Consider the following 18,935-nt stretch of genomic DNA (forward strand, 5'->3'; position numbering starts at 1 on the left):
TGCGATTCCTTGTCTTGCTTTGGTGACAGAATTGCTGATCGGAGTATAGATGAGGGGCATTCAATAGCACAAATGGAGGCAGAAAGGTTTTCACATACTCATGCCTCGATGGCTCCCATATACAGCTCTTTCCCTTTTATTTTTTTTTACATACTTTCGATTTCCTCACCTCATACTGTGTTATATCCAACAAACGGATTGACAGATCGAACATACAGTGTACATAAACGAGCAAACATACTCATGTACACTTTTTCCACAGTGTTTCCATAGAAAGGACATGATGAGTCAGCCTTTCTGCAATGTGTCCTATTTACAGTGGACTAGAATCGCCTGGGGACTTTTGTGGTTTTCGGTGAGGTGTGTGTGTGTGTGTGTGTGTGTGTGTGTGTGTGTGTGTGTGTGTGTGTGTGTGTGTGTGTGTGTGTGTGTGTGTGTATATATATATAACGATCAGTGAACTATAAAAGCCAAATCTGAAGGATTATTACCAGATATGATTGAAGTATATATAGATTTTATCATTTGCAGCATGTGGCACAAATGAAGTGTTGTGCTTATGTCCATGTCTAAAACATTTACAGACACATGGACAAGGGTCCGGTTATATTACTCAGGCTGTGCTACTTAAGGCGCATACACTGAGCTGACAGTTATTTGTGCAATGTGCTTATCAAAACTTACAACGGTACGAAAAAGGAACACGATCGCGTTCTCCGGTGACACAGGGCCACCTCGCGCTGATGCTGGAGGAACATCATTAAAATGTCCGACCAACTTTTGCAGAACACTTCCATCTGTGTTCAGCCACTGTTTCTTCTTTGCACACATGCTTCCACCATTAGTAGATATTCATCACTGAGGTCCCCCCCCCACCCACCCACCCCCCGCAACACGATCTTTTTTTCCCCCCCAGATGAGATTTAAGAGAGCGTTGAATAGAATCTTTCAGCTCCCACATGACTCTCTCTCCACGTTGTGTTTTTCGCCGCTGCTGAGCGACGCGCCGCTCTCACAGAGCGCCTCTGTTCCTTAAGCATCGTGACACAAAGGCTACATTTGAAGCACGCACGGCCAAGCGCCGTCAATGGAACACACGCCACAACAAATGGTCCTGTTGTGCGTGCGTATGTATTTGTGTGCGCGATCACTGACCAGACAGAGAAACCAGGCACTGACCCCTTGTGACGGGGCCTCAGGGGCCAGACAAGGTTGCCCAGCTGTGCCCCATTGACGCCCCTCCCTAATTCTCAATTTTTACACTCTGCACTGTATGCTGAGGCTGTAAAATTTAACCCTTTTAAAAAGAGAGTTGATTTGCCATAAACTTGGTCCTGACATGTCCTCGGGGGGCAAACCCACAGACAAACAAGAGTTGTCACATAAGCATGGCTTCACGTGATTCTCAAAAAGCAGTCGCTCCACTCTCCACGGGATCGTTATGGATAGAAAAGCAAACTCTTAACCTTGATTCAATTTGGTTGCAGGCGAATATCTGCAAGGTGATACAGATACAATTCTGCCTTCTCTCCTCAGGCAAGCCGCTGCTTCAGTATATAATGCGATTTTATTTCAGTTTCCCCTCACTTGTTCTGCCATTTTATAGCTGAACATAGGCAGGATGTGTCACAGACCAGGCACTGAGCAAACATTCCCAGATGAACTCTACGACCACTAACTTCAGCACATCATGAACAAAATCTCCACTCGGGTTTGGGTTAGCGTTAGTCATGTGTTTTATAGCCCCAAGTGGGTGAGTGGGTGCCATGTACAATGTGTATGTGTTAGCAGACATCTGCGTGTGAGAAGATGAGGCCATTCTTACCAGCACTGGTGCCTGCGCCAGTGGTGAGGTCAGCACCCATGAGGCCACCTGTAAGATGAAACAGAGAGCAGAGCAAAAGAGAGAAAACCATTAGACGATAGACACCCACATAACGTCCCCCGTGCCTCCCGTCTCCTACTCAATTTAAGCACAATGCGCTCTGTGTGTGCCAGTACATCATATGCGGACTGATACGAGAGGCAACGCTGCTTCCCACTCGAACCTTAACAAGCTGGACACTCCAAGTGGATACATTAAGCTGCAGTCCAAGACAAATGACACATTATTATTTTTAAGGCATGTGAGGTGGAGGAGTGGGAGGGCCCAGAACGTGTGCGGTTTGGTGTGGATGCTGCGAGCGCCAAAACTCATATTTAGTTTGTGCTGGCGTTTCTAGCATCCAGTCGTAATGACAGGGTGAGGGTGTGGGCAGTAGCCTTCAGACCGGAGGGACAGAAAAAGGACTTTGGACAACAATAACAAACCAACAGGCCCAATCTGCTTATGTCACCAGCAACTCTGTGCCTATACATAGCGCCAGACATCCTATGAGTGGAACATCGTACTAAATCAGTGAGACTGCGGTGTGGGATTTGAATAAGCATTAAATCATCAACTGACTTTAGACAAAATCCTGAGCCGACAACTTATGAATATATGCCGAAGAGGAACAATTTTCTTGAAACACTGCAGAATGAATTGCATCGCCTTGAGGTGGAATAAAGCGGGCAGCTGTCAGAAAATAAATCACACGTTTGATGTGTGTGTCAAATAGCACGGCAGACAGGTACCGGCGCAGTTGAGAAGATCGGCAGATGGGCTAACAGCATGTACATGGGTGCATGAGTGCATGTGAGGCTCTACCTGTATTACCTGCACTGGGGGGTCTGTGAGTCACTCCAGGAGACATGCTGTTTCTCTGTAGGCCGTGGTGTGCCAGGGGCAGCAGATTGTGGTTGCCTAGGGACCCACCGGGATGGCTGTAAATGAGATTGTTCTGGTTGCTAACGGGAATGGACACAGGCATGTCGTAGTTGGATGGGGGCACAGCCTGCTGAGAGAGAGAGAGAGAGAGAGAGAGAGAGAGAGAGAGAGAGAGAGAGAGAGAGAGAGAGAGAGAGAGAGAGAGAGAGTGAGATTGGGGGAGAGAAACAAAGGTATAGCTGTGATTAGACTAAAAACAAAAAAACAATACATGAAAAAAAATACACTTTTGAGGAAGGAAAAATTCACAGGGAAAAAAGATGGATAGCTCAGGAATTATTGTACTCAGGTCGATGTATTTATTTTGCTAAAAAACATTCCTTATTTATTGTAATTAAAAAATCCTGAGGCTATGGTTCAATGGGAATGAAGCCAGTGGTGTCCCGCCGTTCAAAGATAATTCAGCCTGTCGTCACCTGGCTAAAAAGCTGGCAGTATTTCTTGTAAAACTTGCTTCAGGACAGAAAAACTGACTGCAATTAGGAATAATTTATTTTAGTGTCACAAGGAGCTAATGCTAAGTGTTTAAAGTGGTAGACGCCGATCAGTCAGCAGTCTCATCAGGAACATGAGTAGAGGTATCTTGACAGCCCCAGGCATCTAGTTTGTCATGTTTATTGTGTCACTTGGCAGAAGGGCTTAACCTTGGGAGCGCCCTGGAAGCGGTTGATCCTGCAAGTTAGCTTTAGGAAGTATAAAATAGGGCCTTAAATTACTGCCATGTGTCTCGGAGCCACAGGGAGAGTGCATCAGGGAGATCATCAGCCTGACTCGCGTAGAAGTGGGATATGTTCTTTAGCACTGCTTTGGCTACTTCATTTTTGTTCCCTTTTGCTCATGTGCTTTTTTGCAAGCCAAATATTATTTCACTGTACGATGATAATTATTGCAACAAAGTTTCATTGTGGGCCTCAGCATGTTTGACTTTTACTGCAACTTTACACAGGAGTAGACAGGCCAAAACCCACGGATGCTGTCTTTTATAACCACTGAGGGGTTGCCTCTGGTTCTATGTCATTCATTTACCCACCCCATAATTTCTTCCATTTTAGACTTCTTGCCAGAGTTGTTACAGTTAATGATTCTCTGTTAATGTTTGCAGTGAACAGGGAAGCCAGCTCTATACGTGCACAGGGTTGCGTGTGCACACACCCCACCATGGGGTGTAAATGTTCATCTGTGCGCTGTCCCTTAACTGGTGCCATCCTTCCTGTTTTCATTCATCTTCCTCCTCCGCCTCTCCCCACGCTCCCCTCAACAGTCCCCAGCAATCCAGAGGCCCAGTGCTTGGCAGCCACCCTGACCACACTCTGAACTGCCACTTGTTGTGTGCAGTCACCCACCCACAACCCCCTCAAACACCCAGCTCCACCCCCATCCCCACCCTTCTCTGATCCCAAACCCAACCGACCCCAGCAGCTCAGCAGCCCCAGCCTTTATTTCTAACCACATCTCCTGCTGCTCCACATGGCTAAGACTCTACTGTTCTTCTCTGAATTATCTACCGTGGAATTATCTCTGTCTGTGTATGGCCGGAGCACTAACCATTTCAATATGGTGCGCTCTGAATGAGCAGCAGGCTCAGTTTACATAGAAGGAAGCCCCTATTTTGTGGTTTTTGGCAGCTGGAAATAGATTAAGTTCGTCTGTAACAATTAATGCAGCACAAAATGAATCCACTAGTTGACATGCTTTAATATACCAATCCAGCAACAGAGATAGGCAAATAGAGATGACATTAAACTATTTCAGTAAGGTGGTGAGATGACTGTGTATTGCGAATTGGGGAAACACTCTGAACAGTTTGTGGACGTCTGCTGCCGTTTCATTGCCTCGATGTCTGTCCCCGCTGTATGCGGGTGACTGCGCACTGTGTTTCGGTCCAGGAAAAGGAAAAGCGCATGCAGACCACACCTCCCCTGAGAGGCAGGCAAGGCATTATGGGTAGCATGGGTTCAAGGTGGGAACTGAGCGAGGTTAAAACTTGTCTTATGAGAAAGTCTGCGAGTAAAATAGCAGAGAGAGCCTGCTCGTTATGGTTACGGTAATACGCCAAATTAGAGGACTGTTCCTCATCTGTAAGCAAGCAAAATCAAAGGACTGTAATTTCTTAACTCTAAATACACTGTATAATGTCACTCTGGTGAGACTCTCACTCTCACTTTGTGTAATTAGTTCAGTGCCAAACAATGGTGGTTAGCCGGGTTAGCTAAACAGTTGCTTGCCAGTCAGCATTTTGTTAGCCTGCTGTGGATGCAACATGGTTTCAACCCAGTACTTACAGGTATCCTATGTGTTTTAATCATGTGATCAAACTCCTCGTTAATCTGTTTGTATTTCTCCTCAGTGCGTGGGGTGAGGATGAGAGAGGACTCGAGCTCCGGGCTCTCGCCACCTTTGTTCTCCTTCTTGTTCAATGCCTGCCAGGTCCCACAATCACAGAGAAGGATGGTGGGAGACACACACACGCACACACATGAAGGGACGTACAGATGGGTGGTGGGAACAGGTGACAATGACAAGGAGACGAGAATGAAGTGACAGGAGGCGTGGGGAGAGGGGAGAACAGGGGAAAGAGAGGAAAGAAAGGTGAGAGGAAGGCTCTGGGTTCAATGAAAAGTACTTACACACAGTCTCTGTCTGCTGATCATCAGATCAATGTCCTCGTTTATTTTTCTGTACTTGTCCTCAGACTCAGGGCTGTGGCCAACCGAGTCATCTGCGTCGGGGTCTGGGCTGTCACAGCCGTTTAGGCCCTTCTTTCTCAATGTCTGCAAATAGAGCATTTGTACAACATAGTTGAAGGGCTTGAGGGAACAGCAACCCAGGTGAACAGCTTGGAAGGGCAAATGGTGATGACATTTGGATGAATGTGAACAAAAGACAAGTTTGAAAAACAATTTAAAGACACAGTGGAGTCATATCTTGAATTTAAAACACAAAACAAAACATCATTCTGTTTCATGTGTTTGACAGAAAAAGTTCTACAGTTCAATCTTGAAGTTTGTCAATGAATCATATCGACACACACAAAGTTGGGCTTATACTAGGACACATTGGCTGCTTTGTCAGTAAGAGAACATGCAGCACAACAATGCTAACAAATGGTACACAAGGTGACAAGACATAAGAAATGATCACGATCCACATGAGAAAATCATGGGGCCTTAAAACCTCAAAATTACACAGCGAAACGGAACAGTTGTAAAAGTAAAAGACATTTTATAACCATAATCACCAGTAGGTCATGAAATAAAATTAAAATATAGCAGAGGCGCACCAGTTCATGACTGCGGTATGTGTACTATTAAATGTGGCAGTTTCTGTTTTGGCCACCTGATGGCCACCTGCCCCCATTAGAGTGGCCAGAAAACAGCAGACAGGCAGAAAACCACACTCTCCACTGGCTCACCACTCCCTCCAACTGGAGGAGAGACACAAAGAGAAGTGAGGGGGGGGGTTGTGGGGGGGTCGAGAAAGAGAGAGGGAGAACTGCCTCTGTCCCTTTTTTTTTTTTTTTTTAAGTTATTGTTGACAACCTTAACAACAGGGATAAGTTTCAGAGCACATTACTGTGTGTGATTGCACGAGGGTATGTTTGCTTGAGCAAGCAGGCATGCGACGATAGGTGCGGTGTTCATTTGCCTCGTAAAGTGAGAGACAAAGACAGAGCGGGAGAGAAGAAAAGTACAGTAGCTGACAGTTAGAGATCTCATCAAAGACACCCCCTCCTCCTCCTCCTCGCCACCCCCATCCCCCCCTCCTCCTTCCCTCTCTCCTCCTGGCTTTAATAAAGGGAGATTAGTCTACAGGAGGAATATCACGGGCCTGCTCCTGTCTGTGCAGTCGTCGCTTCACACTGCGCTCTCCTACTTTCATCTGAAGCTCCATATCAGACAGACGTAATTAAATTTACTTTAGCACACCCTGTATTTGATGCTGATCAAGAGTGGGTGCGTGCATGTACGCCAGTACGTGTGTCTGTCAGTGTGTGTGTGTGTGTGTGTGTGTGTGTGTGTGTGTGTGTCCGCTTGTGCAAGCGTGTGCGTGTGTGTGTGTGGGAGGGGGAAGAGGGGAATGAGTATGTTTGTGTGTGCATGTGTGGGTGTGTGAGAGTAGGTGTTAGAGTCAAGAAAAAAGAAAGAGAGACTGAGCAGGGGAAAGAAGGAAGATAGATGCTAAGATAAGCTAATCTCAGTGAACTTCTTCCTCTCATTTGTTTGTCTCTGTCAGTACTCACTCACACAGGAGATATGAGTGCTAGCTACTCAATCACATCCAGCAGCAGAAATGACAGGGAGCGATCTGCCTGCTTAGAAAACAAATAAAAATCCAGTCATCTCTCATGTCAGCACAACAAAGGCCTGTTTTTAGTGTGGTTTTAGTGAACTTACAGGGCTTCTTTTGTGCGTGTGATAACTGTTTGATTCCTGAGGCGTCTCGTGGCGAAGCAGCTACTGTAAGTGTGTCAACATTTGCTGGCTCTCCTTTTCTCTCTCTGAATCCTCACTTGGCCCCTAGAGTGGAAATCTGGAATTCTGAATTTGAAAGCATCTCTCATATCTTTGACAGTCTTCAGGAAATCACACCAAACAAATCAACCAAGGCGATGCAGGGGATCTGACTTGCAACAGACCTACAGTGATTCAGGCACTCTTGCTCTATCTGAGGAGGATGAGTCAAAAGAACAAAGGGGTTGTAGAGGTTTAGGCATGTTGTCTTTTTTGGCAAAGGCGTGAAATGTAAAACTTTTGCTATTTCTTTTGTGTAGTTTCATTCTGGCCTTGGCGATGCATCATATCGAACTGACAAGAGCTGAACCGCTGGCCTTTCTCTTTTCACATGAGAATGCAGGCAGGGGAAGAAGAAGAAGAAGAAGGAAAAAAAAAAAGAAACACAACAACTTTTCTTCCTACTTGCAGAGATTTCCACCTACTGCCACCAGCACAAAGTGCATGAGAGATTCACTTCCATTCTAGGAAGAACAGCAGTGGAGCATTACTGGTAGAGGAGCATGAGGGCTGGGCTAAAGGTGACACCCATATGGGGTAACTGAGCTGGTGGTCTGTCAGGGGGTTGGCCAATAGTTGCTTTGGGCATTGATGGGGTGCAAGGCAGCCAGGGCAAGAGTGTTATATGACTATGAAGCATGTGGCACAGGCTTAGCTTTCCAGCAGGGCTCAGCATATTTAGAGTGCAGCACAAGGATGCTATGCCACTTATCCCTGTTATGCCCACCTGTTTAAAGACATCGCACCTGTTGCCAAGAGCTGACACAGGACCCAACATCCAATCAGATCTGTTGGAGCACACACATAGCCCTAAATGGGCTTCTCTGTCTTGGGCTTTCCACTTCACTGCCCTATCTCCATCTTATGCATTTTAGCTTAGTTTAATAGTTCATTTCCTGATCTGCCCTTTAAAAGTATGTATTTCATAGCGTTGTCTCAGTACTGAATCAATTTATCATCATTTTAAAAGCATATCCAGGGCCCGCACTTCAGCATAACTGGAGGAATACTGATCATTTGAATAAAAGTCCTTGTTCTTATATTACATGAGGAAATATAGGGGTATAGGTATGAAAACCTAACTTGACAGGATTCTCTGGCAAATACAACAATGGGATGGGAATTAAAGAAAAAAGATGCACATAAATATTGGCTAAACTCTTCTGAAAATAATACATTTAATGTTGATCTAAAATTAGAATTATTAAGCATTTGAACTGCTTTATAATTCCAATTTTAGTTTATCAAAGTGAGGAGCTGTTCTTACTCTTTCCTTTCCCCACTTCATTATGATCTTAAAAAAAATAAGTTCTGCAAAATGTCTTTTTTTTTTGTAACATTTTTATTCAGGTCATTGATATGGTTGTATAGAGGTGATTTTTTAAATATATTTTTTTAAACCTTGAGTACTTTTTTTAATGTACCTTTGATGTATTGGTGCAGCATTTTTTTGTACGTACAGATATTTAAGATGTTTATACTTTCTGCATTGTACTTCTATTCTATGGATACGTGTGTGTCTTTAATAAACTAACTAACCTAAACAATAGAAAACCAATCAGGCCAGAGTATTGCATGGAGTGAAACACCATTTTAAAAGAGGGAAGGACTGAAAGAAAGGCTGGGAGACAGAAATTAAAACCTCCAAAGGCACAAACGGCCAGAGAGTTGGGCTTCTGTAGAGAGACGCTGCAGGGAGAAGAAGGAGGAAAGTATGACGAGGAAGAAAGAAGCAAAAAAAAAAAAAAAAAAAAGCTGTGTCTTCTTGCTTGGCTCTGTGTCTCTGTGTCCCCTTTGGAGGCTTGCTCCTAATTAAACTCCTTCTTCATGATGCTCCCTCATGACTCGACTCACAGGGCCTGAGTGAAGCAGGCACAGCATAGACAAGGTGTCCTACATACTTGAGACACCCGTCTCATTGGTACCCGCAAGTGCTGCACCCTCAGCTAAGCTGTCCTGGACTGGGCCGGTCTAAGAGAAACTACAGAATTAAGGAAACTTTGGTAAGGTAACCTGTGCTTGAAATAATCAGAGACCAGCATTAGTTACGACGAACAGTGATTCACATTGTGCTGTTTTTTCACTGCAGGCGGGAATCTAGCTTTTTATTCTTTTCATAGTTTGGGGTGTTGGTGAAAACTTCATGTAGCTCTTGAGAAAAACAGTGGAAGGCATTTGGGTGTGAATTCTGGGTGGCCCCAGGGGGTCTGCTAGGGACAGCTGACGCCTGCCCAGAGCTCCCGCCATACCAGGACCCGTCTGCTCGGCATTCTGCCACCCGGCTCACCCTCTATCCGTAGTTTTGCCCCTACGTTTCCGTCTCAGTCTGCCGCTCAGTCTGTTTCTGTCTCACTACCTCAGTCCTATTTGCCTCATTTTCTGCAGCGACTCCCAGAAACGGAGTCAAAACACTGTTGGCTTTATGGAGACATCTTTATTTCTGATAGTTGATGGGTTGTGTTTTGGAAAAAGCTGCATTGCTGACCACTTCCCTCTGCAGTTATCTTGGCAGTGGCTGAAGGGTATGACACATTCAATATTGTGTTTATGGCTATTGGCGACAGCCAGGCCAGTGAATGCTTCTCAATGTCTTCGACTCAGTGACTGACAACATCAGTGAAACAAAAACACAGATTATAATGGTGCTTTTATATCTTTGTCAACACTGTCTGGTCTTTGTACGCAGAACCAAGGCAGCGGACAATATAGTACTAGCACCCCCCCACCCCATAAATGGACCATAAACGAGTAGTATAAGTAGTAGGGAACATTGATTTATTCTTGAATATCAGACATGGCTGTTGAGGACATAGCTATACGGATCTGGATTTCAAAGATCCAAATCACCTCGCATGAGTATTTATGTAGGATGGGTATAGCACAGAGTGCACCTACAGAAGGCAGTGCAAACTTTTCAGTAACTCATTTAGGACTCAAAAGTGAATTGCAATGACATTTAAGTAGGTTCCTAAATAATCTCTATGAAAATGTCATCCAAAGCTATGGACCTCAGTAATTACATCGCCTTTTTATTCACACAAAAATTGGAATGCAATGCAGCAAAGGTTAATGTAAAAAATATGTAGCCCATTATCTTTGCGTGATCATTATATGAACTTACAAATCTAAGATTTGGATCACAATCACTTAGGGGATGAAAGTTAAGAAAACCAAAAGGAGCCTCTGTTTGCTTTTACATATTGACAATCTAATATTGTCGGAGCGGGCTGATTGCAAACGTTGTGGCTTAGTGTCAGTAGAGGTGAGCCGAGGAAGAGAAGCATTGTCCCTTTTCTATTAAATAATAAGGAGGTAGTCACAAAGTAGACGCACAGTGGATAAGACCTGCCATCACCACTGCACAATAAGCACTATCAGGGTGGCTTTCCTGGCAGTCGAGGGGTAATAGTATGTTTGAAATGTGCTCTCATTCCCCTTATTTCTCCTTCTTTTTTGACCTGTCTGGCTCATTCTCGCCTGCTCTCATTTCTGTCTCTCTCCCTCACTCTTTCTTTCTCTGAGTGGAGGGAACATCAGAGGGATCAGGCTGGCTTAGTTTATTGGAAGCAGATGGCAGACCAAAGGCAAGAGGGCCACAGTTTCATGAAGCGTGGCTTGAACATGCCAGGACCATGTCGAGGGGCATGCCCATGGATGATAGCTACACAGTGTGTGTATGTGAGTGAATGATTCGAGGGAGAGATGGTTGGGTTTGTAGGTTACCAATGTGAGAAATGGAACCCCTAATCAAAGTGTGTCCCAGCCTGTTTTAATATTTTTTTATTTATTTTTTTGTAGTCATCATCTGCGCATCGCAATGCTTTGATTGAAGCAACTATAGCATCAATGACTTGTCAGTGATTTTGTGGCTTTGAATTCTCTAACCTCTGGTGTTCTGCTGCACTATAATCAAGAATCAAAGCCTTGTGCCCAAAGATCTATCATTTCTGGCCAACATAGTGGTGTTTTCAGCAATATCTGTGATTTGTAGATTTCTACAGTCTATGATGAAACCTAAATAATAAAAAAGATAGTGACTAGTACAGCAGAAAATAGAGAAAAAAGTGCTAAGAGTCAGTGAGCGAGACACAAAAAGTGAGACTGGGAAAGGGTACTGTGCGCAACAAGGTTCCTCCACTTTTCTCCAAACTGTGTCATTGTGATGGTGCATGTGCTAAATTCACTATTAAGAAGGGCCCACTGCAGACGAGAGCCCACTCACAGACACACAATCTTAGCAAGCCAGTACACAGCAGAATACCAGATGGTGCTGTGTTTCCCATATGGAAGAGACACACACTAAGCACATGTCAGAATCCAACACTGTTTGCTACAGCAGCATCCCGGCCCCGGGAACAAAGTGGTCATTCAGACTTGTCACTACACTGTATAATTAGCCAGATAGACATTATGAGACACAATGCCAGCTCAGTGAAACTGGATAAAGAGGGCACTTATGTCTACACCCTTAACCTACCCATCTTTCATCCCAGCTACACTCCAGTTGTATAATACTTCTTTCTTTCAATGAAAAAAAAAAAAGGAGAACATCTCCATACGAGTTTCTGATGCAACATAAAAATCTCATCAATCGATGAGGTTGAATTGTGTATATTTTCCACACAGAGCTTAGCTTTACATGCCTCCTACACTGCTATGGCATATGACCCGTTTATGTGAATATGTGACTGTATTGACTGCACGTTGCTATCGATCATTTTTTATTTGCAAAGTTGACCAGTTTTGTTTCAGAGACTATCAGGCAGATTATGACGATTTTCTTGAGGCAAAAATGGATTAATATTAATCTGATCAAAAAGTAGGTAAAACTTTCAACCCCACTCCAGGCCCCCTGTCATTAATCTCCTTGTACCCACCAAGACCACCCCAAATTGTCACTTAGCGTCTTTTGTCTCTCTGTCTCTTATCGCGTGGTGCCACAGCAGGAAAAGGCAGCCTGAGGGAGGCCTTGAGTAACAATGACCAGCCGGCTGACCTCTATACTGTGACCTTGAGTTTCCACACCCTGCCCAAAGCAGAAGTCATGGCAGCAGCGGGGTGGGGCCACAGGGGGAGCGCGAGGCGGAGCAGGGAATGCCATCTCTAAAAATAGATCTTCATTATTCAGAATTTTCCACAAATAGTTTCAAAGAACAAGGCATCATTTCATCTTAATGGCTGGCATGAATTGTTTTGGGTTGTGTAGTGGAAAAGGCTTGCCTTTTGGCAGCATGGCTTCAGAAGTGGCCTGCCTTTCTCACTGCTCCTCACCACAGGGACCACATATTGGCACATTTCAAACAGTCTATTTTTAAAACCTCCTTTTGTTGTTGAGTGAGTACCTCAGACTTCCGCTTTAGTATTGACCTTAAAAAACACCTCTGACAGAGATCCAAGTGGTATAATTTCTTGTCTGTGGTTCTGCTTTTCTGGTCAGTGGGCATCTGATGTGGAATAAAATGCTGAGCTTGTAAATCGTATATATTATCTGCCATCTTGTTTTTAACGTCTCTTTAAAAGTGGGAAAAGGCATATAGTCTATAAAATAGGAATTTGGGAAGCTTCCTCTCTTTATGTTTGAGGCTGGCGCCCCAGACATGTGTTCCCTGGGTTTGAGACTGGTAACCGACACAGACCTGCTCAAAGTACTTGATTTTAATAATAGTAATAAACTGGAAAGCATATTTTTCCCCCTTTTTTTAAAAAACAAGTAGATATGAAGACACGTGGTAGAGATTAACACGAGAATTAAATGAAAGACTTCTTTATTCAAGGTCTCTGATATTTAAAGGCACCGCAGGGTCCCACACCAATGATCTTATGCATGTGGTCTCCAGAAAAAAAAAAAAGAGAAAAAGAGAGAGAGAGAGAGAGAGAGAGAGAGAGAGAGCGAGAGCGAGAGAGAGAGAGAGAGAGAGAGAGAGAGAGAGAGAGAGAGAGAGAGAGAGAGAGAGGGCTGAATGAATACCCTGACACTTTGCTTACTCACTCCTGTTTCAAAAACACCCCCTCTCCTACCCAGTTTGAAACACACGGAGGGTGCAATGAAAGGGCGGAAAAAAATGAGAGAGAGAGAGAGAGAGAGAGAGAGAGAGAGAGATCCCAGTTCTATTCTTCTATCCTTTCCCAGCAAGTACCACAAGCCAGGCAACTATATTTAGCTTCACCACACACTATTTTTAGAAAAGTACTACTTTTTGAAGCACTTATTGGAAAAAAAGAGTATGAGAAAAAAGATGGTTGTTTATGGGTTTGTGCTTCATGCAATGATTTTAATACAATATGCCATATTGGAATATGCTAACTGAACACATAGACACTCATATAGATACTTGTGGTATAATATATATCATCCATACTAACCCTAACCTCTATAGACAGAAAAATAGATTTTTTTTTTCCAAGCTGAAATGACTATATACAGTTGTTTGAATAGATCCTGTTTATAATAAGCAGGCAGTGACATGCTTTAGTTTGTCAAGGTGTGGGAGTCGTTATTGAGGTACAGTGAGCAATAGTAATATTCAAAATGTCATAACTTAATGTTTGTGTTTCAAAAATAAAAAACTTAATTTATAATGAATGATTTTATACAAAGTAAGTGAGTCACCTTGTTTGTAAGGAAGGAAGGAAGAAGAAGAAAGAAAGAAAGAAAGAAAGAAAGAAAGAAAGAAAGAAAGAAAGAAAGAAAGAACAAAAGAACAAAAGCAAGCAAGCAAATATGACTTAGTCAAACTTGCAATTACCATATTTTATTTCCTTTCTTCTTTAGATGATGTACGATGACATACACACTGTCACGAGAGTCTTTGTTTTAACAACCTGCTATACTATTAGCTGGCCAATGTCATAAGGTTAATTTACTTAGTCAGTCAAAGTAGTTTCAGATCTTAATCCCCAGCTCAACGGGAAAAACAAGCCATGCTGTTGATCACTTCATCACTAGTAAACACTGAGCCACTGTGAATGCTGTGACAGCCCCACCCCTTTACCTCCACCCCATGCAACACCACATGTACCCTATTTTAAAACCACGAAATGACTACGAACAGATTTACTGCGAACAACTGAAGTGCTGAAGATAGGATATGACCCCTTTTATTTCTCTTGGATGCTGACACGTGTAAAAGTAATAGAGGATAAATTACATTCAAGTCAAAGTAATTATACAGTGTTTGAGAGCCATGAGAAGAAGTCATTCAGGGAGCTGATCAACACAGAATTCTCCTCAAGGCTAATGTTCTCTGTGCTGTTTAGAAACCAAATAAGCACACGGAATAGCGCACATGCTGGAAAACATTTTCACAGGAGCGAGGCAGAACATGAGCACGCTGCTACTTCAGGGGGAGATCGCATGGCTTGATGACGCCCTGGATTATTATTTAAAAAAAAAAACTAAGACAAAAGATGATTAAATTTCAAATGAGGAACATTTTCTGAGTGAAATGACAGTAAAATGTTTTTTTTTTTTTGGGGGGGGGGGGGGGGGGGGGGGGGGGATTTGTCCTTTATTGCCAAATTCAACATTGTGCAAGGCACTCAGTGAGCCGGTGTGAGTACACTTCCTCCTCCAGGTACCTGTGCGATGTACTTTCCCTTTATGTTTCTTCATTTACACCCCTCCATCACCACCCCCTCCCTCACACTCTCCCTCCCCCCAGTGGACTGTCACTGGGCTGAAATCACACCTGTGCTTCTCACACGTCTCGGCACACGGGTGAAACATACGCAGGGTGAAACATGGTGAGGGAGCTTTGCTGAATCTCATTAGCCAAGCAGGTAGTCATTAACAGAATGACCTTTGGAAATAATTACCAGCCTTCCTCTCTCCATCTCTCTTTCCCTCCCTCCTTCTTTTCCTCACACTCATCCATCCCTCTGTCTCTCAAGTCCTCCGCTCATTCAGTGGCCCGTCCTCGGTAAGGACGGCGGGGAGGGGAGGGAAGGAAATACGAGGGGGGGGGGGGGCAGATATCAGTCGAGGGTACGTGGGGAGTCAGGTCCCTGCTGCTGCTGTTTAAGATTACAGGGTGAGCTGAACTTTCAGATTAGGTTAATCTGCTAGAAATGGGATTGGCCACTGGCCTGCCCTGGCAGGTAGGCAAGCAGGCACTTCAGTACTAAGAGACATGTGCCGCTACATGTGATTCTTGAGCCAATGGCATCCGCGTGTGCAGTCCTGGCTGAGGTCATCACAATGCCGTTTCCTCTGCAGGGTTCGAGCCAATTGTTACTGTGCATTTACACTCACACACACACACACACACACACACACACGGACCCATGCAGTGCGCACGGTGAGGGCTAACTTAGAGAGGCCAAACAGGCGACGGCATAAGCACATATATAAGCACAATAGCTTATATGATGTACTGTATTTGAAGAAGGATACTTTCCCCCCTTAGTTTTTATACACATTAAGGGATTGTGTCTCCCTACCGCCGCACACTCTCTAACCCTTTAGTTGTTTCACAAACCTGCATTCTTTGTTTCAGCAGTGGGGAAAACAAGCACATTGTGGAGCGGGGATTTGGCAAAGCCCAAGTGTGTTGTTGGATTTTGGGCAGTTGAATCACAGCAGAAGCCAGCCAACGCCGCTTAGGTTTGGGCTAGATCTGCAATCATCGGGAGGGGAAAGAAAGGACTCTTTCATGTGCTTTTGCAATTAACAACCTCCATACTGGAATAATAAATCTCCAATAACAGCTCAAAGTGATTGTTCTTAAGCAAGAATAAAGCAGGAGAGAAAAGGAGAGATAGATCTATTGTCTTCTCATTTCCCAACACAGCTCACTGATTCTCCTCTAATGCCGTTCACATGTACAGGAAACTGGTCTGGCAGACAGTGAGTATAGGAAATCTATCTGCATTTTTGACTGTTTTATCTGGAGCCAGACTCGGAGTGTGCTGTAGACCTGCCAGGACGACACACTCGGACCCCGCATGGACACCCAGTGATGCAAGATCTGCCTCTGCGTTTGCCTTTCATCAGGCTACGAGAGCCGAGATGAGCTTAGATGTCTCTTTGAACACTTAGCATTAATTAAGTGGACTCTCCCTTTTGTTATTGTGAGAGCTGACAACCGTCTATATTGCATTTTTTATAACAGTGACTGACGGAGCCAGTTCATATATCATTATCATACGTGGCATAAGATTAAATGGGAGCATTCAAAAACATATCCCACAATTTCAAAGCCCAACTGTATTCATTCCAATAGTATGGGTGTCCATTTGTGATGCATTGTGAATGCACAAATGATGTACTTTAGCAGCTTTGATTAGCAATGCATTTTTTTGTTACGCTGGTGCTCAGAGGAGTGCGAGCTTGGTTTTACTGGTCTTTTCCTTTCACATATGTCTGAAGAAGTGTCAGTCCCAAATGAGATGGGTTTCAAGTGAGTCATCAGGACCCTTTTTTTTAAAACCACTCTTCTCTCTCCATCTCTTCCCTTAGTTCTGTTTTTTACCGACCCATCCATGGACTCAATATAGTGTGAAAAACAACCTTAGAGATTCTGTGCATTCAATGAAAAACTGGATACAAAAAAAAATAAAGATAGCGGTGGAGTGAGAGAGGTAGAGAGAAAAGCCCTCCAGCCTCTTGTAAACATGCTGTTGCTAGAGAGGCTGTGCAACGCTCTCAGTGCCACTCTCTCAACAACGCTAATTATCAACCAAAGACATGCTAATTACATAGAGCTTTATTGCTAATGTAGCAGGCCTCTATGCCAGCCGCCCACACTGTGAGCTCCGCTCCCCTACCTCTGCCTCTCCTCCCACGACACCTTCAGGCACAGCAGCATTACAGATAAAGAGATGCATGGATCTCAGTATGCGAGTGAAGACAAGGCTTTCCTATATTCTAAACATTACTTATGACACGTACCCAACGTCAAATTTCAGATTGTCAAGTCACTCCATGGGAGAATCTTAACTTAGAATCAACCCTTCCATCCATTTCATGGCGTCCTCCTCATCATGTTTCTCCCAGGAAGTGCGCTTTTGCACACTTTCCCCCCTAAACTCAACAAACACGCACCCCCACACGTACCCGGCTCTATCCACACGCCTTCCTCCCACCACTGCTAAACGTGCCGGTGTCAACCCTGTGGCCAATCCCTTTAGTAAGCTGCAGCTCAGGCTGAAGGCCTCTTCGGATCAATTTCTCCAGCTGTGAGTCGCTCAGAGAGCGCAGAGCCCGAAGAGCCCGAGTCCTCCGGGGATCGCAGCGTAGGTAGTGCTCCACAGTACTTTCCCCACTAGGATCTTTAGCATCTTCCCCTGACACGGCTGTTTACACGTTAGCCATCCTCTTTAATGGAGACACAGTGAAAGAAGGAGCTTCAAAGCATGAAGCTCTCTTCACTGGCACTCGCTGAGATGTGTGACAACTCCCTTCATGGGCTCAGATGGCGCGCGGTTATACATTACAGTGACTGAAGGGCTCGGTGGATAAAAGATATCAGTGCTTACGGGCACAGTTGTGACAAAAAGTATGAGCTAGATTGGCTGAGGAAAAATTATACAATACATAATGAATTGTTTCTTAATCCTTTTTCATATAAAGTGATTTGCGGAAACTGGAAACTCATTCACAATGGACACTTCATAAACATAAATAGGCCTACTCTTTCTTTAGTGCTTTGAAGTTGCACATCTTATTGTAACTAACCGGACAAACTTACAGCCTTGAGCACATCAATAATTTGAAAAGGCTCAATAATGTGAATTATGGAAAGGAAACAAGAGTACCTATTGTAATACAGTACACGGTAATGCACCAAGTCCATTGTCTTCTGTTTCATGATTAACATTAGTCAATTGTTGAGTGCTGCGCCACTTTATGTATGGACTACATCGATACACTATATATATTTGACGGCACCAAATGGAAACTGCGAAGGAAGAAATGCAGTAATGACCCGAGTAAATGACTCCTCAGTCTGGAATATGTGGCAATACATTTTACACATGTGCTGTTTTTAACCTCCAAATGTTAAGGACTTACGTGAGGTAAAATATTTAGTATCATAACAGTTTTAATATTACCATGTACATTTAAAGGTTTGCAATCAGCTGCAGAGTGCTATCCGGATTTGTAGGCAACTACTCAGTGGTCATCTCAATCGGCGGGTACAGATCAAGCTCAACAACATCCATATGGAAAGATAAAAATATGCTGTTTGATCCTGTGTTTCATCTGGACAGTCCAAAGGGATGTGTGTAGCATTTATTCAATACATCTCTCAGAAGCTCTTGTATCTTTTTGGTATATTCGATGTTTTTAAATGCTGAGTTCAAACATTGATAGAGTTCTGGATGAATTATGACCCAGATGACCTCACCATGCAGTCAGGTTAATGTCAGTGTGTGCAAATGATGGAAAACAATAAGGTCCAGGTTTAGACTGACTTCGGCATTTTTAATGAATCTACCTATATTGAATTGAATTCAAGTTTAATCATAAAACAGTAAAATACCATCTGAAGTGAACTTATTGTTCCACTGGTATTTAAAATATGACAAGTGGGATAATGGGTGAAGTCTGAGCTGTAAAACACAAAAATGTAAATTGTCGATGACACGCATACATTGTAGCAAGTGCATCATAT

General features: G+C 43.8%; 1 protein-coding gene across 7 annotated transcripts in view; it reads right to left on the reverse strand.

The window, feature by feature from the left end:
- The window catches only part of mef2cb (myocyte enhancer factor 2cb), a 71,303-nt gene that overhangs the window by 9,444 nt on the left and 42,924 nt on the right, over positions 1 to 18,935 (reverse strand). For 2 of the 7 annotated variants that reach the window (XM_080499319.1, XM_080499320.1), the window contains 4 exons: positions 5,437 to 5,580; positions 5,092 to 5,229; positions 2,699 to 2,879; positions 1,826 to 1,873 (listed from right to left, as the gene is read on the reverse strand). In XM_080499319.1, coding sequence (XP_080355445.1) covers positions 1,826 to 1,873; positions 2,699 to 2,879; positions 5,092 to 5,229; positions 5,437 to 5,580 — 511 coding nt within the window. The remainder of the gene's footprint in view (positions 1 to 1,825; positions 1,874 to 2,698; positions 2,880 to 5,091; positions 5,230 to 5,436; positions 5,581 to 18,935) is intronic. The other 5 variants (XM_080499321.1, XM_080499325.1, XM_080499324.1 and 2 more) reach the window with 5 other exon arrangements.

Source organism: Blennius ocellaris (assembly GCF_963422515.1).
Source record: "Blennius ocellaris genome assembly, chromosome: 7".
Lineage (NCBI taxonomy): Eukaryota > Metazoa > Chordata > Actinopteri > Blenniiformes > Blenniidae > Blennius > Blennius ocellaris.